This window comes from Schistocerca americana, chromosome 3, assembly GCF_021461395.2.
Source record: "Schistocerca americana isolate TAMUIC-IGC-003095 chromosome 3, iqSchAmer2.1, whole genome shotgun sequence".
NCBI classification, from domain to species: Eukaryota; Metazoa; Arthropoda; class Insecta; order Orthoptera; family Acrididae; genus Schistocerca; species Schistocerca americana.
In genome coordinates, this window is record NC_060121.1 from 254,924,082 (window position 1) to 254,947,939 (window position 23,858).

Sequence of the window (23,858 nt, forward strand, 5' to 3'; positions counted from 1 at the left end):
GGCACAGCGATTCGTCTCGGGCATCCTACACCTTCATACATCACTTATGGTGGGGTAAAATTGTGGTGCCAGTTTTCAAGAAAACAAAGCTCGTCCACATATGGCAAGTGTCTCCATGAATTATCTGCATGATGCTGAGGTACTCCCGTGGCCGACAAGATCCTCAGATATTTTCCCAGTAAAACATGTTTAACTCCGTTGCAATGCCCGTCTGCAGGATTTAAAGGATCACTTAAAAGAGTTGTGGGCTAGCGTACCTTAGGAGAGGATATAACGGATTTAGGAGACCCTTCCCAACCGAATCAGTGCATGCTCCCAGATCAGACGGGGTGGAACGTTACGCTTACACATTGAAGAGCCAAAGAAACTAGTACAACTGCCTATATTGGGTAGGGCCCCCGCGAGCACGCAGAAGTGCCGCAACACGACGTGGCATGGGCTCGAATAATGTCTGAAATAGTGCTGGAGGGAATTGACATCACGACTCCTGCAGAGCTGTCCATAAATGCGTAACAGCACGTTGCAAGGCATCCCAGATATGCTCAGTATTGTTCATGCCTGCCGAGTTTGGTGGCCAGCGGAAGTGCTTAAACTGTGAAGCAATTCTGGACGTGTGGGAAGTCGCATTGTCCTGCTGGAATTGCCCAAGTCCGTCGTAATGCACAATGGACATGAATGGAAGCAGGTGATCAAACACGAGCGCTTACGTACGTGTCACCTGTCAGAGTCGTATCTAGGCGTATCAGAGGTCCCATACCACTCCAACTGCACACGCCCCACACCATTACCGAGCCTCCACCAGCCTGAACAGTCCCCTACTGTCACGCAGGGTCTATGCATTCATGAGGTTGTCGCCATACCCGTACACGTCCATCCGCTCGATACAATTTGAAGCGAGACTCGTCGGACGAGGCAACATGTTTCCAGTCATCAACAGTCCAGTGTCGGTCTTGACGGGCCCCGGCGAAGCGTAAAGCTTTGTGTGGTGCAGTCATCAGAAGTACACGGGAGAGTGGGCCTTCGGCTCCGCAAGCCCACATAGATGATGTTATGATGTTTCGTTGAATGGTTCGCATGCTGACACTTGCTCCAGAGCAGATTGCGGAAGGGTTGCACTTCTTTCACGTTGAACGATTCTCTTCAGTCGTCGTTAGTCCCGTTCTTGAAGGATCCTTTTCCGGCCGCAAAGATTTGGGATCATGGGATCAACCTGCCTAGTCCTTTGTAAAACTGATTCGATTTCCTTGATCATTTGAATAACATCACATACTGTCTCAACTCGTGACGTTTCACACCTTCTGGGTGCTCACTGTTTTTGTCAGGCTGTCTATACACAATATTCCACAGATGTAAACTAGTGACTCAAGAATGCCCATAGTGTTGATGTAAAGGGAAATAAGACCCCTGTTTGAGACCGTAAATTACTGGCCCAGAACATTTGCACACACGAGTGGATGAATTAATTGTAGCTGCTGAGTTTGAGAGAGAGCGCTCCTGGCACCACGGCGAATCCATAGTTCTGCGTGCTACCTGAAGGGAATGCCATCAGACATACTACTGACTGTCAGCGTGTCAGTAGACCGCGAGATGCGTGCTATGGCAACTTATTTGATAGCGACCTGATAGCGAGTGCCTGGCGCGTGGTGCATTCCACCCCAAAGTCCTGTAGGAACTGTGAACCGTGTGTTATTAGATTTGGGGCAAACCTTCGCCACCAGCTTCACCACCGTGTCGGTGACAAGGATTGTCGTCGACTACAGCGTATTGTAACAGTGGATAAACCGGCCACAGTGCAGAAAATAACTTGTCAAGTAAATGTTGGACAACAATTACCAATGGGCAGAATAGCCAGCAAGTAATATGGGAGTTATCCAGTCTTTTGCGACCATATAAAGCCGTAGTTGGACCAAACAGGCTTCGTTTTATTTAAAAGCATCCTCGGTAGTCACTGTAACTATTGTGTTTTTCCTTTATTTTTTTAACAGGATCACAAACACTTCTCGTGTTTGAAATTACCTTTTAATAATCACGTTATTTCGCTTGAACATTATTTCAGTTTCTTCTGCTATACACTCGCGTCCGATTTTTAACAAATTGTACTGCACGAACCACAGTATTTTCTCGTTTGCATGTTTTTATACATCCACATTCACCTCGTGACTGGTGGTATTTTGTTTGTATCGATCGCACAGAATGCTATCCTCTTTTTTGTTTATTTTTTTGTTTCGTATAGAGGGTTTTCACTCTATTTAGCTGTCTAAAGATATGTTTTCCTTGTATACTTAAATATACTGGGAAAAAACATAATTTTTTTTACAGAATGAATAACTCAAGGTGTCACAATTTGTTCCACAATAAATACAATATGGTTATAAACTGTCTAAAAATCATGTAAGAATGTTGCAGTGTAGGTTGTGTTGACAAATAATTGTTAAGAAAAAAATTCGATACGTTGCGCCGTTACCAAGTTAATTAGCGTTTAAATTAGCCAATCAGGCCGTTGTGGGCGCAATTTCAAGCTGATCGCCAGATACAATTAGTGTCAGTTGTTCTCATAGCGGAAAGATGATAGCGCACGAGACTGCTCAGTCTTTGGCTCGGATTCGATCCTTCCTACCGCTCCATGTCCAATTTTTGTATCGCTCTCGTGTTCGGTTTAGGGAAACCAAACGAAGAACACGTCTGTCGACACCTTCTCTGACGGGTGGCTCGAATTTGCACGCGCAACATCCTGACTGGCTAATTTCAATGTTAATTAATTCGGAAACAGAACAACATATCGAATTTTTTCTTGACAATTATTTTTCAACACAACCTGACCTGCAATACCCTCACAAGATTTTCACAGTTTCTGGCTATCCTCCATTTAACAAAAACCTTGGTGAGTAAATCAGATAGTTTTGTATTATCAGTCCATATAATTTGCATATTTAATCATAGGGGTCTTCGAGAAATGAAAATATGAATACTATTAAAACTACAGATTTTTCCCTATACTTTTAAGGAAATGAGCAATCATTTCATAGTGGCGTACGTCCTTACTAAATCAAGTAGAGAAAACTGATCGCGGAAGATGGTATTTCATATTCATTAATGTCTTCCAAATTCCGATCTTTCACATTCAGATTTGGCACATGAAAACAATATGGGGTTTACATAACCTTCTGTCTCAAAATCGCACTCACATGCAAGAACTAGTATCACATCAACACACAAAAAAGTTTCATCCAAACAACTGCTTTACTTTTGAACTCCCTGTATTTTACATCTATCTGATCAATTAATGCAGAACTAACCAATAGATGGCACGAGACGCGGACTCGCCAATATACCCAAAAGAACCAAAGAAACTGGTACAGCTGCCTAACATCGCGTAGCGCCCTCGCCGGCACGCAGAAGTACCGCAACACGATGTGACATGGACTCGACTAATGTCTGAAGTAGTGCGGGAGGGAATTAATACTGTGTATGATGCAGGGGTGTCCATGAATCCATGATAGTATGAGGAGCCGGATGTCTCTTCTGAACAGCACGTTGTAAGGCATCCCAGACATGCTCAATAATCTTCATGTCTGGGGAGTTAGGTAGCACAGTGGACATGAATGAATGCAGTTGATCAGACAAGATGCTTACGCACGTGGCACCTGTCAGAGTCGTATCTAGACATATCAAGGATCCCATATCACTCCAACTGCACACGCCGCACACCATCACACAACCTCCACCATCTTGAACAGTCCCCTGCTGACTTGCATGGTCCATGGATTCATGAGGTTGTCTCCATACCAGTACACGTCCATTCGCTCCATACAATTTGAAACGAGACTCGTCCGACCAGGCAACATGTTTCCAGTCCTCAAGAGTCCAATGTCGGTGTTGACGGGCCCAGGCGAGGCGTAAAGCTTTGTGTCGTGCAGTCGTCATGGGTTCACGAGTGGACCTTTCACTCCGAAAGCCCATACCGCTAATATTTCGTTGAATGGTTCGCACGCTGACACTTGTTGATGACCCAGCACTGAAATCTGCAGCAATTTGCGGAAGGGTTGCACTCCTGTCACGTTGAACGATTCTTCTTCAGTCGTCGTTGGTCACTTTTTCGCAGGATCTTTTTCCGGCCGCAGCGGGTCGGAGATTTGTGTTTTACCGGATGCCTGATATTCACGGTACACTCTTGAAATGGTCGTACGGGAAAATTCCCTCTTCATCGCTAGCCCGGAGATGTTGTTTCCCATCGCTTGTCCGCCGACTATAACACCACGTTCAGACTTACCTAAATCTTGATAACCTCTCATTGTAGCAGCAGTAACCGATCTAACAACTGCGCCAGACACTTGACATCTTATAAACGCGTTACCGACCTCAGCGCCGTATTGTGTCTGTTTATACAGGGTGGTCCATTGATAGTGACCGGGCCAAATATCTCACGAAATAAGCATCAAACGAAAAATCTACAAAGAACGAAACTCGTCTAGCTTGAAGGGGGAAACCAGATGGCGCTATGGTTAGCCCGCTAGATGGCGCTGCCATAGGTCGAACGGATATCAACTGCGTTTTTTAAAATAGGAACCCCCATTTTTTATTACATATTCGTGTAGTACGTAAAAAAATATGAATGTTTTAGTTAGACCACTTTTTTCGCTTTGTGATAGATGGCGCTGTAATAGTCACAAACGGATATGTACGCCGTATCACGTAGCATTCCGCGAGTGCGGACGGTATTTGCTTCGTGATACATTACCCGTGTTACAATGGACCGTTTACCAATTGCGGAAAAGGTCGATATCTTGATGTATGGCTATTGCGATCAAAATGCCCAACGGACGTGTGCTATGTATGCTGCTCGGTATCCTGGACGACATCATCCAAGTGTACGGACCGTTCGCCGGATAGTTACGTTATTTAAGGGAACAGGAAGTGTTCAGCCACATGTGAAACGTCAACCACGACCTGCAACGAATGATGATGCCCAAGTAGGTGTTTTAGCTTCTGTCGCGGCTAATCCGCACATCAGTAGCAGATAAATTGCGAGAGAATCGAGAATCTCAAAAACGTCGGTGTTAAGAATGCTACATCTACATCGACTGCACCCGTACCATATTTCTATGCACGTGGAATTGCATGGCGATGACTTTGAACGTCGTGTACAGTTCTGCCACTGGACACACGGGACGATGACAGATTTTTTGCACGCGTTCGATTTAGCGACGAAGCGTCATTGACCAACAGCGGTAACGTAAACCGGCATAATATGCACTATTGTGCAACAGAAAATCCACGATGGCTGCGACAAGTGGAACATCAGCGACCTTGGCCGGTTAATGTATGGTGCGGAATTATGGGAGGAAGGATAATTGGCCCCCATTTTATCGATGGCGGTCTAAATGGTGTAATTTATGCTGATTTCCTACGTAATGTTCTACCGATGTTACTACAAGATGTTTCACTGCATGACAAAATGGCGATGTACTTCCAACATGATGGATGTCCGGCACATAGCTCGCGTGCGGTTGAAGCGGTATTGAATAGCATATTTCATGACAGGTGGATTGGTCGTCGAAGACGCACGATCACCGGATCTGACGTCCCCGAATTTCTTTCTGTGGGGAAAGTTGAAGGATATTTGCTATCGTGATCCACCGACAACGCCTAACAACATGCGTCAGCGCATTGTCAATGCATGTGCGAACATTATGGAAGGCGAACTACTCGCTGTTGAGAGGAATGTCGTTACACGTATTGCCAAATGCATCGAGGTTGAAGGGACATCATTTTGAGATTTTATTGCATTAATGTGGTATTTACAGTTAATCACGCTGTAACATCATGCGTTCTCAGAAATGATAAGCTCACGAAGGTACATGTATCACATGGGAACAACCGAAATAAAATGTTCAAACGTACCTACGTTCAGTATTTTAATTTAAAAAACCTACCTGTTACCAACTGTTCGTCTAAAATTGTGAACCATATGTTTCTGAGTATTACAGCGCCATCTATCACAATGCGAAAAAAGTGGTCCGACTAAAACATTCCCATTTCTTTACGTACTACACGAATATGTAAAAAAAATGGGGGTTCCTATTTAAAAAAAACGCAGTTGATATCCGTTTGACCTATGCACCGCCATCTAGCGGGCCAACCATATCGCCATCTGGTTTCCCCCTTCAAGGTAGACTAGTTTCGTTCTTTGTAGTTTTTTCGTTTGACGCTTATTTCGTGAGATATTTGGCACGGTCACGATCAATGGACCCCCCTGTATATCTTTGTATTTGGCGCTTCAGTGTAAAAGGAGACAGAGCACTGCGTTGTCAGCAGAGAAGCAGTAATAGCAGAATGGGTCGGCCAGGAGAGCTCAGTGGCTTCGAACACGGACCTGGCATTGGGTGTCACCTGAGTAACAGATCCATCAGGGGTATTCCAACCCTTCTAAAACTGCCAAGTCGAATGCTGGTGATGTGAAGTGGAAACGCGAAGAACCAACACAGCTACACCAAGGCCAGTCAGACCTCGAGTACTGACGCACAGGGGTCTTCGAGCATTGCGTAGAGTGGACGTAGAAGGACAGCGTGAAATGAGCGAAAGGAATCACTCGTAAGCATCCCTTGAGGCAGCGGAAAGAGCCAGTGGATGACTAGAAACTAATGATTTTGAGTGATGAATCATGCTGTTGTTTGTCGCAGTTTGATGGTTTGGACTGGGCGATTGCCTGGAGAACGTCGCCTGTCATCAAGTGTAGTGCCAACAATGACGTACAGAGGAGGTGGTGCTACTACAAGGGGGGGGGGGGGGGTGATCTTCGTCATCCTCTAATTGCAAGCGAAAATCTGAAATTTTTTGTATTTTTCAGAACAGGTCCTATAATTTTGAGCACTTTTTCCTGTGTAAAATAGTACACAATTTATCTCCGTATGATCCTTAGAAATATTTTGTTTTTAATTTTATTACATTTTTACGCACCTGCGAAACTACCTAGTTTTCGACACATATCTCTTTATATATAGATATCTTTGAAACTACCATGAAAGGCTGTAATTTTCGCCTATCAATATACGCTGAAGAGCCAAAGAAAATGCTATAAGCATTCGTATTCAAATACAGAGACATGTAAACAGGCAGCTTACGGCGCTGCGGTGGGCAACGCTTATATAAGACAATAACTGTCTGGCGCAGTTGTTACATCGGTTACTGTTGCTGCAATGGCAGGTTGTCAAGATGTAAGTGAGTTTGAACAGTCGGCGCACCAGTGATGGGACACAGCAACTCCGAGGTAGCGATGAAGTGCGGATTTTCCCGTTCGACCATTTTTACGAGTGTACCGTGAATATCAGGAATCCACTAAAACATCAAATATCCGACACCATTGCAACCGGAAAAAGATCGTACAAGAACGGGACCAACAACGACTGAAGAGAATCATTCAACGTGACAGACGTGCAATCCTTCCGCAAATTGCTGTAGATTTCAGTACTTGGCCATCAGTAAGTGTTAGCATGCGAACTATTCAACGGAACGTCATCGATATGGGCTTTCGGAGCCAAAAGCGTACTCGTGTGCCCTTGATGACTGCACGACACAAAGCTTTACGCCTCGCCATGGCCTGTCAACACTGACACTGGACTGTTGATGACTGGAAACATGTTGCTTAGACGGACGAGTCTCGTTTCCAGTCGTATTGAGCGGATGGACATGTACGGGTATGGAGACAACCTCATGAACCCATGGACCCTGCATGTCAGCAAGGGACTGTTCAAGCTGGTTGATGCCCTATAATGGTGTGCGGTGTGTGCAGTTTGAGTGATATGGGACCCTCGATACTTCTAGATACGACTCTGACGGGTGACAGGTATGTAAGCATCCTGTCTGGTCACCTGCATCCATTCATGTCCATTGTCCATTCCGGCGGACTTGGGTAATTCCAGCAGGACAATGCGACACCCCACACATTCAGAATAGCTACAGACTGGTTCCAGGAACACTCTTCTGAGTTCAAACACTCCCCAGACATGAAGATTATTCAGCATATCTGGGATGCCTTGCAACGTGCTGTTCAGAAGAGATCTCAACCCCCTAGTACTTTTACGGACAGACCTGCAGGATTCATGGTGTCAGTTCCCTCCAGCACTACTTCAGACATTAGTCGAGACCATACCACGTCGTGGTGTGGCACTCCTGGGTGCTCGCAGGGGCCCTACACGATACTAGGCAGGTGTACCAATTGCTTTGGCTCTTCAGCGTAAGAATGCTGGCCATTGCTGGCTACCCTGCTGTTCGCAATATGTCTGCCAATTGGCTGTTTTTCATTTGAAAATATTGTGACTGCTGTGTAGAATTGTGTCTTTCGAAGTGCTTTGGTACAGAATATCTTTTTGGGGTAAAATACTCTTAAATGGGAAGGCAGTGATCCTGTCTTATCATATTGTGATGCGAACATGGCAAAAGTAAGACTGTAGTTCATCTCATCATCAATACTGAATGAATGCCAAACTGTAAAGGAACTGAAGTTTAGACTAATTACGAGTGTCCAAATCCGAGTTTGAGACTAAAAAAAGCAAGACAGGCCGAAGGAAGATATACGGGGACAAAAAAGATTATCCTGACTATACTTTTGTGCGCTTTTTAGCCTTCATTTACAGTAATGAGTCAGTTTTTATCATTTTCAGCTTGAAACTCAATTTTCCCAAAATTACTTTCTTTACAATCGATGTTCCTATATCTGATTAACTACTTAAGACCGCTGCAAGAAACTTTATGAGCTGCTTTATTATAACTTCTACACGTACAGCAGGAGAATCATGGAACTGGTTTGAATGAGTATGAAGTTAGGTATTTGCATGTGCAAATGTTTAATTTAAAAAACTGCATATTTTTAATTCATTAATATCTTTGATTCTTTTGTATAGTATCTCATTTCTTAAATCTGCTTTAGTCAACATAAATACATAGTTATGTTACCTGTAAAAAAATTATAATGTTATTTTCATTGGTTCCAAAGATAAAGGTACACAAAATAGGATTATTTGAAACTAGCAGCATAGGCGTTGCAATCTCCTCTTGGGAACACGCTAAATGCGGAAGGATATGAAAACATTTTACAGCATTGTGTACTGCTATGGTTGTTACTTCTCGTTTCCAATTCACATGGCCCACAGTCGACTTGGGTAGCTGTATAAGGGTTTAAATGTCCCTGATGCCTTTGTTAATCAGGTGATAGTTCACGCCAAAGTCACTGAGCTCTCCTGGCTGACCATTTCTGCTGTTACTGCTTCTCTACTGATAAAACAACACTCCCTGTCTCCTTTTACATTGCCAGCCCCTCGTCTTGTGATATCTATCGGTCAGTTCCGCATAACATGGGTGCGTCGGGATATTTTTGATGAAACAGTGCTTAGAGCACTGCGAGTAATTACAAAAAAGCACTCATTCTTCAGGCCACAAGTGGCCCATGGGGACCATCCGACCGCCGTATCATCCTCAGTTGAGGATGCGGATAGGAGGGGCGTCTGGTCAGCACACTGTTTTCCCGGCCGCTATGACGGTTTTCTTTGACCAGAAACGCTACTATTCGGTCGAGTAGCTCCTCAATTGGCATCACGAGGCTGAGTGCACCCCGAAAAATGGCAACACCGCATGGCGGCTGGATGGTCACCCATCCAAGTGCCGACCACGCCCGACAGCGCTTAACTTCGGTGATCTTACGGGAACCGGCGTATCCACTGCGGCAAGGCCGTTGCCTTGCGAGTAATTACAAGGGGCATTCAAAAAGTTTCCGTTCGAAGGCCGTGCAGTCCAGAATCAGTATGCCAAACACGCAAAATCGCCGTGAGCATTGAGGCAATCATCCCGCCGATGCAGCGGGGTGAAGAATTGCGTAACTGCCTGTTGCACATCCTTCTGACAGGAATCGTCGACCGTTCATGGCCGTTTTTTCAGGAACAGAAGATATGACAATTGCGGGGACTGTAGGAGAGGTGCTGGAGCGTCTCCCACTAGGCCGGCCGGAGTGGCCGTGCGGTTCTAGGCGCTACAGTCTGGAGCCGAGCGACCGCTACGGTCGCAGGTTCGAATCCTACCTCGGGCATGGATGTGTGTGATGTCCTTAGGTTAGTTAGGTTTAAGTAGTTCTAAGTTCTAGGGGACTGATGACCTCAGAAGTTAAGTCGCATAGTGCTCAGAGCCATTTGAACCATCTCTCCCACTACAGTTGGCGTAACTTGAGGTTGGCCTCCCAGATCGACCAGCTCTTGTGTCGAATCGCCCCCAACACGGAACTTGGCGCACCAGTCCACAACGACATGCTGTCTCATACACATTCTTCTTTCTCCGATGGATGTCTGCCAGTGTTTGTCCTTCGGCAGCCAAGAAAATAATAACAGCACGTAGGTCCTGCTCGGTTGGTTGATTCGGGAGAGAAGATCAAATAGGGAGGTCATCGGTCCCTTCCGATTAGGGAAGGGTGGGAAAAGAAATCGGCCATGCCCATCGTGTGAGACCCAACATGCTTTATTTGTTCATGAGACCCAGAAACTATTAGATACAGGCTCCCAGGTAGATGCCATTTTCCTTGACTTCCGGAAGGCGTTCGATACAGTTCCGCACTGTCGCCCGATAAACAAAGTAAGAGCCTACGGAATATCAGACCAGCTGTGTGGCTGGATTGAAGAGTTTTTAGCAAACAGAACACAGCATGTTGTTATCAATGGAGAGACGTCTACAGACGTTAAAGTAACCTCTGGCGTGCCACAGGGGAGTGTTGTGGGACCATTGCTTTTCACAATATATATAAGTGACCTAGTAGATATTGTCGGAAGTTCCATGCGGCTTTTCGCGGATGATGCTGTAGTATACAGAGAAGATGCAGCATTAGAAAATTGCAGCGAAATGCAGGAAGATCTGCAACCGGTAGGCACTTGGTGCAGGGAGTGGCAACTGACCCTTAACATAGACAAATGTAGTGTATTGCGAATACATAGAAAGAAAGATCCTTTATTGTATGATTATACGATAGCGGAACAAACACTGGTAGCAGTTACTTCTGTAAAATATCTGGGAGTATTCGTACGGAACGATTTCAAGTGTAATGATCATATAAAATTAATTGTTGGTAAGGCGGGTACCAGGTTGAGATTCATTGGGAGAGTCCTTAGAAAATGTAGTCAATCAACAAAGGAGGTGGCTTACAAAACACTCGTTCGACCTATACTTGAGTATTGCTCATCAGTGTGGGATCCGTACCAGGTCGGGTCGACAGAGGAGATAGAGAAGATCCAAAGAAGTGAGGCGCGTTTCGTCACAGGATTATTTGGCAAGCGTGATAGCGTTACGGAGATGTTTAGCAAACTCAAGTGGCAGACTCTGCAAGAGAGGCGCTCTGCATCGCGGTGTAGCTTACTGTCCAGGTTTCGAGAGGGTGCGTTTCTGGATGAGGTATCGAATATATTGCTTCCCCCTACTTATACCTCCCGAGGAGATCACGAATATAAAATTAGAGAGATTCGAGCGCGCACAGAGGCTTTCCGGCAGTCGTTCTTCCAGCGAACCATACGCGACTGGAACAGGAAAGGGAGGTAATGACAGTGGCACGTGAAGTACCCTCCGCCACGCACCGTTGGGTGGCTTGCGGAGTATAAATGTAGATGTAGATGTAAAGGAACCATTCCGGCATTTGCCTGCAGCGATTTAGGAAAATGACAGAAAACCTAAATCAGGACTGCAACTGCTGTGTTCGGATGCAGGCTGAGTTGGCATCCCTTCGCTCCCAGCTTCAGGCAGTGTTGGCTTCGGTCACACAGCTTGAGGCTGTTGCCAATGGGCATCACTGTGGGGGTCGGGATGGGGGTTTGTCGGGGACGGCCAGCTCGTCCCACGCATCCCCTGATCGGACTACGACTGTGGTTGCCCGGGATACTGCCCGCATTGAGGCTGATCCCTCACCTGTGGTAGAGTGGGAGGTCGTTTCAAGGTGTGGCAGGGGGCGAAAGACATTCCGGAGGGCTGAACGGAAAGCCTCTCCAGTTTGTCTGACGAACCGGTTTCAGGCTCTGTCTCAGGCTGATACTGATCTTCGGCCTGACATGGCTGCTTGTCCTGTTCCAGAGGTTGCCCCTCAGTCTGCAAGATCCGGGCAGTCGCAGAGGGTGGGCTTACTGGTAGTTGGGAGCTCCAACGTCAGGCGCGTAATGGGGCCCCTTAGGGAAATGGCAGCAAGAGAGGGGAAGAAAACCAATGTGCACTCCGTGTGCATACCGGGGGGAGTCATTCCAGATGTGGAAAGGGTCCTTCCGGATGCCATGAAGGGTACAGGGTGCACCCATCTGCAGGTGGTCGCTCATGTCGGCACCAGTGATGTGTGTCGCTATGGATCGGAGGAAATCCTCTCTGGCTTCCGGCGGCTATCTGATTTGGTGAAGACTGCCAGTCTCGCTAGCGGGATGAAAGCAGAGCTCACCATCTGCAGCATCGTCGACAGGACTGACTGCGGACCTTTGGTACAGAGCCGAGTGGAGGGTCTGAATCAGAGGCTGAGACGGTTCTGCGACCGTGTGGGCTGCAGATTCCTCGACTTGCGCCATAGGATGGTGGGGTTTCGGGTTCCGCTGGATAGGTCAGGAGTCCACTACACGCAACAAGCGGCTACACGGGTAGCAGGGGTTGTGTGGCGTGGGCTGGGCGGTTTTTTAGGTTAGATGGCCTTGGGCAAGTACAGAAAGGGCAACAGCCTCAACGGGTGCGGGGCAAAGTCAGGACATGCGGGGAACAAGCAGCAATCGGTATTCTAATTGTCAACTGTCGAAGCTGCGTTGGTAAAGTACCGGAACTTCAAGCGCTGATAGAAAGCACCGAAGCTGAAATCGTTATAGGTACAGAAAGCTGGCTTAAGCCAGAGATAAATTCTGCCGAAATTTTCACAAAGGTACAGACGGTGTTTAGAAAGGATAGATTGCATGCAACCGGTGGTGGAGTGTTCATCGCTGTTAGTAGTAGTTTATCCTGTAGTGAAGTAGAAGTGGATAGTTCCTGTGAATTATTATGGGTGGAGGTTACACTAAACAACCGAACTAGGTTAATAATTGGCTCCTTTTACCGACCTCCCGACTCAGCAGCATTAGTGGCAGAACAACTGAGAGAAAATTTGGAATACATTTCACATAAATTTTCTCAGCATGTTATAGTCTTAGGTGGAGATTTCAATTTACCAGATATAGACTGGGACACTCAGATGTTTAGGACGGGTGGTAGGGACAGAGCATCGAGTGACATTATACTGAGTGCACTATCCGAAAATTACCTCGAGCAATTAAACAGAGAACCGACTCGTGGAGATAACATATTGGACCTACTGATAACAAACAGACCCGAACTTTTCGAATCTGTATGTACAGAGCAGGGAATCAGTGATCATAAGGCCGTTGCAGCATCCCTGAATATGGAAGTTAATAGGAATATAAAAAAAGGGAGGAAGGTTTATCTGTTTAGCAAGAGTAATAGAAGGCAGATTTCAGACTACCTAACAGATCAAAACGAAAATTTCTGTTCCGACACTGACAATGTTGAGCGTTTATGGAAAAAGTTCAAGGCAATCGTAAAATGCGTTTTAGACAGGTACGTGCCGAGTAAAACTGTGAGGGACGGGAAAAACCCACCGTGGTACAACAACAAAGTTAGGAAACTACTGCGAAAGCAAAGAGAGCTCCACTCCAAGTTTAAACGCAGCCAAAACCTCTCAGACAAACAGAAGCTAAACGATGTCAAAGTTAGCGTAAGGAGGGCTATGCGTGAAGCGTTCATTGAATTCGAAAGTAAAATTCTATGTACCGACTTGACAGAAAATCCTAGGAAGTTCTGGTCTTACGTTAAATCAGTAAGTGGCTCGAAACAGCATATCCAGACACTACGGGATGATGATGGCATTGAAACAGAGGATGACTCGCGTAAAGCTGAAATACTAAACACCTTTTTCCAAAGCTGTTTCACAGAGGAAGACCGCACTGCAGTTCCTTCTCTAAATCCTCGCACAAACGAAAAAATGGCTGACATCGAAATAAGTGTCCAAGGAATAGAAAAGCAACTGGAATCACTCAATAGAGGAAAGTCCACTGGACCTGACGGGATACCAATTCGATTCTACACAGAGTACGCGAAAGAACTTGCCCCCCTTCTAACAGCCGTGTACCGCAAGTCTCTAGAGGAACGGAGGGTTCCAAATGATTGGAAAAGAGCACAGATAGTCCCAGTCTTCAAGAAGGGTCGTCGAGCAGATGCGCAAAACTATAGACCTATATCTCTTACGTCGATCTCTTGTAGAATTTTAGAACATGTTTTTTGCTCGCGTATCATGTCATTTCTGGAAACCCAGAATCTACTATGTAGGAATCAACATGGATTCCGGAAACAGCGATCGTGTGAGACCCAACTCGCCTTATTTGTTCATGAGACCCAGAAAATATTAGATACAGGCTCCCAGGTAGATGCTATTTTTCTTGACTTCCGGAAGGCGTTCGATACAGTTCCGCACTGTCGCCTGATAAACAAAGTAAGAGCCTACGGAATATCAGACCAGCTGTGTGGCTGGATTGAAGAGTTTTTAGCAAACAGAACACAGCATGTTGTTATCAATGGAGAGACGTCTACAGACGTTAAAGTAACCTCTGGCGTGCCACAGGGGAGTGTTATGGGACCATTGCTTTTCACAATATATATAAATGACTTAGTAGATAGTGTCGGAAGTTCCATGCGGCTTTTCGCGGATGATGCTGTAGTATACAGAGAAGTTGCTGCATTAGAAAATTGTAGCGAAATACAGGAAGATCTGCAGCGGATAGGCACTTGGTGCAGGGAGTGGCAACTGACCCTTAACATAGACAAATGTAATGTATTGCGAATACATAGAAAGAAGGATCCTTTATTGTATGATTATATGATAGCGGAACAAACACTGGTAGCAGTTACTTCTGTAAAATATCTGGGAGTATGCGTACGGAACGATTTGAAGTGGAATGATCATATAAAACTAATTGTTGGTAAGGCGGGTACCAGGTTGAGATTCATTGGGAGAGTGCTTAGAAAATGTAGTCCATCAACAAAGGAGGTGGCTTACAAAACACTCGTTCGACCTATACTTGAGTATTGCTCATCAGTGTGGGATCCGTACCAGGTCGGGTTGACGGAGGAGATAGAGAAGATCCAAAGAAGAGCGGCGCGTTTCGTCACTGGGTTATTTGGTAACCGTGATAGCGTTACGGAGATGTTTAATAAACTCAAGTGGCAGACTCTGCAAGAGAGGCGCTCTGCATCGCGGTGTAGCTTGCTCGCCAGGTTTCGAGAGGGTGCGTTTCTGGATGAGGTATCGAATATATTGCTTCCCCCTACTTATACTTCAAGAGGAGATCACGAATGTAAAATTAGAGAGATTAGAGCACGCACGGAGGCTTTCAGACAGTCGTTCTTCCCGCGAACCATACGCGACTGGAACAGGAAAGGGAGGTAGTGACAGTGGCACGTAGGGTGCCCTCCGCCACACACCGTTGGGTGGCTTGCGGAGTATCAATGTAGATGTAGATGTAGATGTAGACGGCCGGACACGGGTTTGAACCGTCGTTCTCCCGAGTGCGAGTCCAGTGTGCTAACCACTGCGTCACTTCGCTCGGTATAGGTCCTCTTTCGACGCATCTGGTAATAGGGTCGTCATAAGTCATGTTTACACATATACTGCACATACGTCGAAAACACACGAATGTCACACTAATCCCTTGCCTGCACGTCGATGCTTATTTATCCGCATCGGAGTAGTGCTACGTTGCATATACACTGCAGCAGCGCTATCGAAAGGAAAAAGTTTTGATCGTCTCTTATACGTTACTAGCCTTTTAAATTGCTACACCAAGAAGAAATGCAGATGATAAACGGGTATTTATTGCACAAATATATTATACTAGAAGTGACATGTGATTACATTTTCACGCAATTTGGGTGCATAGATCCTGAGAAATCAGTACCTAGAACAACCACCTCTGGCCGTAATAACGGCCTTGATACGCCTGGCCTTGAGTCAAACAGAGCTTGGATGGCGTGTAGAGGTACAGCTGCCCATGTAGCTTCAACATCATACCACAGTTCATCAAGTGTAGTGACTGGCGAATTGTGACGAGCCAGTTGCTCGACTACCATTGACCAGACGTTTCCAATTGGTGAGAGATCTGGAGAATGTGCTGCCCAGGGCAGCAGTCGAACATTTTCTGTATCCAGAAAGGCCCATACAGGACCTGCAACATGCGGTCGTCCATTATCCTGCTGAAACGTAAGGTTTCGCAGGGATCGAATGAAGGGTAGAGCCACGGATAGTAACACATCAGAAACATAACGTCCACTGTTCAAAGTGCTGTTAATGCGCAGAAGAGGTGACCGAGAGGTGTAACCAATGGCACCCCATACCATCACGCCGGGTGATACGACAGTATGGCGATGACAAATACACGCTTCCAATGTGCGTTCACCGCGATGTCGCCAAACACGGATGGGACGATCATGATGCTGTAAACAGATCCTCCATTCATCCGAAAAAATGACGTTTTGCCATTCGTGCACCCAGGTTCGTCGTTGAGTACACCATCGCAGGCGCTCTTGTCTGTGATGCAGCGTCAAGGGTAACCGTAGCCATGGTATCCGAGCTGATTGTCCATGCTGCTGCAAACGTCGTCGAACTGTTCGTGCAGATGGTTGTTGTCTTGCAAACGTGCCCATCTGTTGACTCAAGGATCGAGACGTGGCTGCACGATCTGTTACAGCCATGCGGATGACTGTCATCTCGACTGTTAGGGATACGAGGCCGTTGGGATCCAGCACTGCGTTCCGTATTACCCTCCTGAACCCACCGATTCCATATTCTGCTAACAGTCATTGGACCTCGATCAACGCGAGCAGCAATGTCGCGATACGGTAAAGCGCAATCGCGGTAGGCTACAATCCGCCCTTTATCAAAGTCGGAAACGTGATGGTACGCATTTCTCCTCCTTACAGGAGGCATCACAACAACGTTTCACCAGGCACCGCCGGTGAACTGCTTTTTGTGTATGAGAAATCGGTTGGAAACTTTCCTCATGTCAGCACTTTCTAGGCGTCGCCACCTGCGCCAACCTCGTATGAATGCTCTGAAAAGGTAATCATTTGCATATCTCAGCATCTTCTTCCTGTCGGTTAAATTTCGCGTCTGTAGCACATGCTCTTCGTGGTGTAGCAATTTTAATGGCCATAGTGTACTTACCACGGCCCCATCTCGTGGTTGCGGCGCAGTTTTCAGTCCGGCCGAATATTGCCATCTGTTCGCCAGCAGTCGAGGCCGATTTGCTGTGTCTGAGTAAAAACGTCAGACGTCTCTAGTTTCCGCCAGTGTGACGTGTTGACAGAAATCGTGTGCTCTCCTTTGCAGGTACAACAAGGTGTGCCGCAGCAGCATGCCGGTGGAGTTCGCGCTGGTGCGTGAGAGCGTGCAGGAGGTGGACGGGCTCATTGCCAAGGGGCAGTCCGAGCTCACCTGGGACGCGGGACCAGGTCAGTACGCTTCGGCTGGGCTGCTAGAGAAACGAGAAGCAGCAGAAGTGTTATCATTAGCCAATATGTTGTACGCTGCGTACTTCGTGCGTGTCGTGTTCAAGTTCTGGTGTACTTGAATTTCGTGCAGTTTGTGGTAGTCCGCAGTTGCATCTTGCGTCATATTTAGGTACTCCATGTAACAATATTGGTTTTGCATCTTACAATGAGGGACCAGTCAATGCAATACCCGATTCCGACGACATTCGACACTCTAGTGGGAGCGGAGACGGAGGGAGAGAGGTGGGGGTGGTAGGGTTCCTGCACTTAACTTAGGATCCACTAAGCAACTAATAAATACACGAAACCCTCCGTTGCCAAATTTACCTTTATTGTAATTTTAAGTAACGTGGAAGCCATAAAAGCACCAAACATGGAGGCAAAATGTACGCATCTAAAGGCGACTTAAAAAAGGAATAAAATTACTTAAATTTGTTTCCACAAGAGGAGAATACAATGTCCCAATTCGGACCTCGCTATCACTTACATTTTTTTTCCTTTATTGTATTTCTTTTCCCCCCGAAGGGGGCGGGCTCTCAGCAACTTATTACGCTGCCCTGCAGCCTACAGACTTTTTAAAATGTAAGGAGAAGTTAAGAAACAATAAAAGTAGGCGATAAAACGGGGACTTAAATTGTAAAACGGCAGAAAATTGGGGAAAGTTGAAACATAAAGCAAAGGGTTGGCAAAGCGAATAAAAATACACAGGATGCAGACAGGTAACATAGTAGACACACAATTAAAAAACATGACGACAGTCTGGTTTCTGTTCGCAAGAGATCTAAAATCACACCCAGTGACAGTATGATGTCCGTTCACAACGTTGGAAAAGACACACAACACTGAACACTCACTGTAAACACTGCACTAAAATGTTGGCACAAAGAAGACACACCATAGCCTGGGGCAGATGGGGGGGGGGGGGGGGACCTGGACAGATGAGGGGGAAAACAAGGAGGGAGGAGGGGAAAAACGAAAGGGGGGGGGAACCAAAGGAGGGACAGGACCCATAAGGGGGAGGAGGGGCAGGGCAGACGCGAGAGGGAATGGGAAAAGGCAGAGGAGGGAAATGCAAAAGGACTCGGGGGAGAGAAGGGGGGCAGAGAGAGGGTAGGTGGGAAAAAAAGAGGATGGAAGGGGGGGAGAGGGCGCCCAATAAAAGGATGGAGGAAAGGAGGGGGGGGGGTGAGGATCAGAGTTGATAGGAGAGATAAATGGAGGGAGAGAGGGCATCATCCAGGAGGGGGGGTTGATGGAAGCCACCTTGGGAAAGGAGATGAAGGGTGTAGAGATGGAGGGTAGGGGGGACACAACAGTGAAGACATGGCAGAGGGCAGGGACGGGAGAGGAGAGGAGCAACCAGGGGGTGAGGGGGATCAAGGCGGCGGGAGGTGTAGAGTATGCGGATATGTTCGAGGAATAGGAGCAGATGGGGGAAAGGAATGAGGTCATAGAGGATCCGCGTGAAGGACGGGAGGCATATACGGAAGGAGAGGCGGAGTGCATGACGCTCAAGGATTTGGAGGGACTTATAGAATTTGGGGGGGGGGGGGGGGGGTCAGGCGGGACTGGCATAAGAGAGAATGGGACGGATTAAGGATTTGTAGGTGTGGAGGATGTTAGAGGGGTGCAACCCCCATGTCCGGCCAGAGAGGAGTTTGAGGAGTCGGAGGCGGTTGTGGACTGTGGATAGGATGGAGCGGAGATGAGGGATCCAGGTGAGGTGACGGTCAATGGTGAGGCCAAGGTAGGTGAGGGTGGGGGTGAGGTGGACAGGACGGGCGCAGACGGTAAGGGAGAAATCCAGGAGCCGGAAGGAGCAAGTGGTACGACCTACGATGATTGCCTGGGTCTTGGAAACACTTACATTTTACTGACATTAAATATAACAAGATAAATAATCATACATGTGACGAGAACAAATGAATAACACTATCAATCTTCACAGATGAGAATACGACTATATCCACGAAGGTTCGCGCCCTGACAAGGGAGATACTTAACATGTAAGGTGATTACGGTAAGCCCTAATTCCACTCGACAAAGGTAGTTACGATATAAGCGAGACAAATGTACTGAAGGAGGATAGCCGGATGTGCTGTAGTAAAAAGTGCCACTATCAACCCCATCCGGACGCGACCCCCGTGAATACGTCAGTTTCAGCTACCTGCAACATACACAGAGTCATTTGTAGCTTCTTAAAAACAATTAACATCAAAAGACACAACGCGTAACACACTAATAAAATATAAACGACTACTTCACAGAACTAGCTCCTCTTTAGACAAAGAAAACAGCAGAATATTAATAATACGTAAAATACTTCTAACCTATAACAAACTAACGTACCACGTAACAGAATATCGTCTTGAGCTCATAGAATACTGACTTGCCTGTTTATAGGTCTTACAACTCAACAGTATCAGCTTAAGGAAACCCACGAATACAAAACTCGAAATATAACAGAAATAATTATTGAAACCACTGACAATGCTAGGCTGCCACACAGAGGAGACAATAGTAATTTACAGAGGCACAGAACTGGCCTTACATCTCCAATTTAGTATAATCATAATAAACAATTTTGTGTATAATAATTACTTACAGCACCATGACAACCTCCGAATAACACTTATTACCCAAGGTAGGTGCTGGTATCGAAAGGCACCTTTAGTAACACAGAGTTCGAGTGTATTCGCTTATTGGAAGGGTTTCAGCTTTACATCCGTTTCCACATAGCTCTCTGTTTACACACTTCTATAACTTCTGCAACTAAAGAAGGGCATATAAATGCACATATAGCTGACACAGATTTGAGCAGAATAAAACAGTACCTTAGCATGGCGCAAATGGCTTCATTTGCGCCGGCCGGAGTGACCGAGCGGTTCTAGGCGCTTCAGACTGGAACCGCGCGACCGCTACTGTCGCAGGTTCGAATCCTACCTCGGGCATGGATGTGTGTGATGTCCTTAGGTTAGTTAGGTTTAAGTAGTTCTAAGTTCTAGGAGACTGATGACCTCAGATGTTGAGTCCCATTTGAACCATTTTTGCTTCATTTGCTTTGCACGTGGGATGCTTCACCATTCAGTAATTCCGAAATATATTCAACAACGCGTGAGAGCAAGACGTCGCCGTGGTATCAGCTATTTACTTCACATAATTTCCTGCACAGACACAAGGCAGACGAAGCGTTTTCACATGCAACAGCGGCGAGCATCACACATTTCCTCCGTCACGCCATAGACACATCTCAATTTCAATAGCCAGTAACAAGAACCTACACATGCAAAAAAGCCCCAAAACACAACAGTGCACCACCGCGATACCAAACCCGAGGTCCCATCAAGTCACTGCCGGGATCTCTCGCTGACCCTGCCCATAGCGTACAGGCGTCGTACCACAGGTCTCACGGTAAACGTCAACAAGCCACATCTCACCCTCCGAATATCCACTCCGCTGCCTCTCTTCTCTCCGTTAACCACCCGACCACGGGCCTGAATCCCCGAAGGCAAAGATGGTGACCCTATAATCGATGGCAGCGATGCCATTGTAAGTGCGAGAACGCTGGCGACAGCCGCGCCACGGCTCAGGGGGGAAGGGAGAACTCGAAAATAGCTCCTCGTAACTACTGTTCCGTTTTCGAAACACTTAAGTTCGTAGATTGTGACTTAGTGTTGGTTTCGGACAACGCAGAATCCTTAAAACACTCGAAAATAACTTTTTTCATGCAGGCGCGCAACGTACAGTTTCTGAGAAATCTAAGAATTTGATGTTTACACGTTCCGGATATACAATGACAGAAAAAAATCGCAACACCAAAAAATAATTAATGAGGAAAATGAAATTCCGAGAATGCATTTATCTACGTAGCATGTATAGGTGATTAACATTGCAAAATCACAGGCTAATGTAAGCGCAAGATAAGCCATTGCAAATGTGAAATGCTCGTACATTAACAACCGATGTTACCATCAGAATGTTGAATGCCAGCATGCAAACGTGCGTGCATTCTGTTGTACAGGTGCCGGATATCAGTTTGTGGGATGGAGTTCCATGCATGTTGCTCTTCGTCTGTCAATACAGGGACGGTTAATGCTGGTTGTGACCGAGCGAGGTGGCGCAGTGGTTAGACACTGGACTCGCATTCGGGAGGACGACGGTTCAATCCCGCGGCCGGCCATCCTGATTTAGGTTTTCCGTGATTTCCCTAAATCATTCCAGGCAAATGCCGGGATGGTTCCTCTGAAAGGGCACGGCCGACTTCCTTCCCCATCCTTCCCTAATCCGATGAGACCGATGACCACGCTGTCTGGTCTCCTTCCCCAAACAACCAACCAACCAATGCTGGTTGTGGATGATCCTGGAGTTGTTGTCCGGTGATGACTCATATGTGCCCAACTGGAGACAGATCTGGTGATCGAGCACTCCGAGGCAACATTTCGACACTCTGTAGAGCGTGTTGGGTTACAACAGCGGTATGTGGCCGAGTGTTATCCTGTTGAAAAATACCCCCTGAAATATTGTTCACGAGTGGCACCACAACAGGTCGAATCTCCAGAATAACGTACAAATTTGCAGTCAGAGTGCGTAGGATAACCACCAGAGTGCTCCTACTGTCATACGAAATCACGCCCTACACTATAACTTCACGTGTGAGCCCAGTGTGTGTAGCATGCAGACAGGTCAGTAGCACTCCATCAACTGGCCTTCTGCTAATCAACAGACGGTCATCACTGGCATCGAGGCAAAACTAACCAACCTACCAAACGATGACAAGCAGATAGGAGAAGTGGACAGTGTTCAATCCTTGGGATTACAGCTAGATAATAAATTCAACTGGGAGGAGCACACCACAGAACTGCTGAAGCGTCTTAGCAAATCCCTATTTGCAATGCGAATTGTGTCAGACATAGGGGATATAAAAACGAAAAAGCTGGCATACTATGCTTACTTTCATTCCATAATGTCATATGGGATTATGTTTTGGGGAAATTCATCAAGCCAAGTTAAAGTTTTCCGGGCACAAAAACGTGCAGTAAGAATTATATTGGTGTGAACTCAAGAACATCCTGCAGAAGCCGATTTAGGGAACTAGGGATACTAACTACTTCTTCCCAATATATTTATTCCTTAATGAAATTTGTCATTAAAAATATATCACTTTTTCAAACCATTTCATGGAATCAATACTAGAAATAAAAATAATCTTCATAAGGATTTAAAGTCACTTTCTCTTGTACAAAAACGTGTGTATTATTCAGGAACACACATTTTCAATAAATTGCCAGCAGCCATAAAAAGTTTAACAACCAATGAAATTCAGTCTAACAGAAGCCTAAAGGATTTATTGGTGGCCAACTCTTTCTACTCCATTGATGAATTTCTCAATAGAACCAACATTTTTGTGTGTGTAAACTTCTGCACCATTTCAGTAATTTGTTCATTGTAAACAAGTGTGTGTGTGTGTGTGTGTGTGTGTGTGTGTGTGTGTGTATCTGTAAGTAAGTACGTAAGTACAATCGAACATCTGCGCCATTTCAGTGCAGTAATGTGTTCATTGTAAATAAGTATTGTAATAGTTCTATTACTTGTTTATACCTCATAAATAAATAAATAAATTATTTTAAATTCAGTGCATTAGTGTTTTTAAAATGATTCTTTCATATAGTGTTCATTAACAAAAATGGCGATCATTCCACTTGGGACCTGTGGAAGGCCGGCCAGGGTGGCCGATCGGTTCTAGGCGCTACAGTCTGGAACCACGCGACCGCTACGGTCGCAGGTTCGAATCCTGCCTCGGGGATGGATGTGTGTGATGTCCTTAGGTTAGTTAGCTTTAAGTAGTTCTAAGTTCTAAGGGACTGATGACCTCAGAAGTTAAGTCCCATATTACTCAGAGCCATTTGAACCATTTGAACCTGTGGAATGGTACATTAGCTTATTTGTTTCAGTGCTAAATATTTGTCATGTATTATTGTTTTTCTGACATGTTCGCCGGCCGAAGTAGCTGTGCGGTTAAAGGCGCTGCAGTCTGGAACCGCAAGACCGCTACGGTCGCAGGTTCGAATCCTGCCTCGGGCATGGATGTGTGTGATGTCCTTAGGTTAGTTAGGTTTAACTAGTTCTAAGTTCTAGGGGACTAATGACCTCAGCAGTTAAGTCCCATAGTGCTCAGAGCCATTTGAACCATTTTTTTTGACATGTTCCACATTCTGGAGGGCCTCCTCACTACGGATCAATTGGAATGAAAGTAAATCTAAGCTAATCTAACCTTA

The 23,858-nt window shown here is 46.0% G+C and overlaps 1 protein-coding gene across 1 annotated transcript in view; it reads left to right on the top strand.

Annotated features, from left to right (window-relative positions):
- Positions 1-23,858, top strand: part of LOC124606003 (dynein beta chain, ciliary) — an 809,537-nt gene that overhangs the window by 197,303 nt on the left and 588,376 nt on the right. The window contains exon 16 of the mRNA XM_047137965.1: positions 17,423-17,544. Coding sequence (XP_046993921.1) covers positions 17,423-17,544 — 122 coding nt within the window. The remainder of the gene's footprint in view (positions 1-17,422; positions 17,545-23,858) is intronic.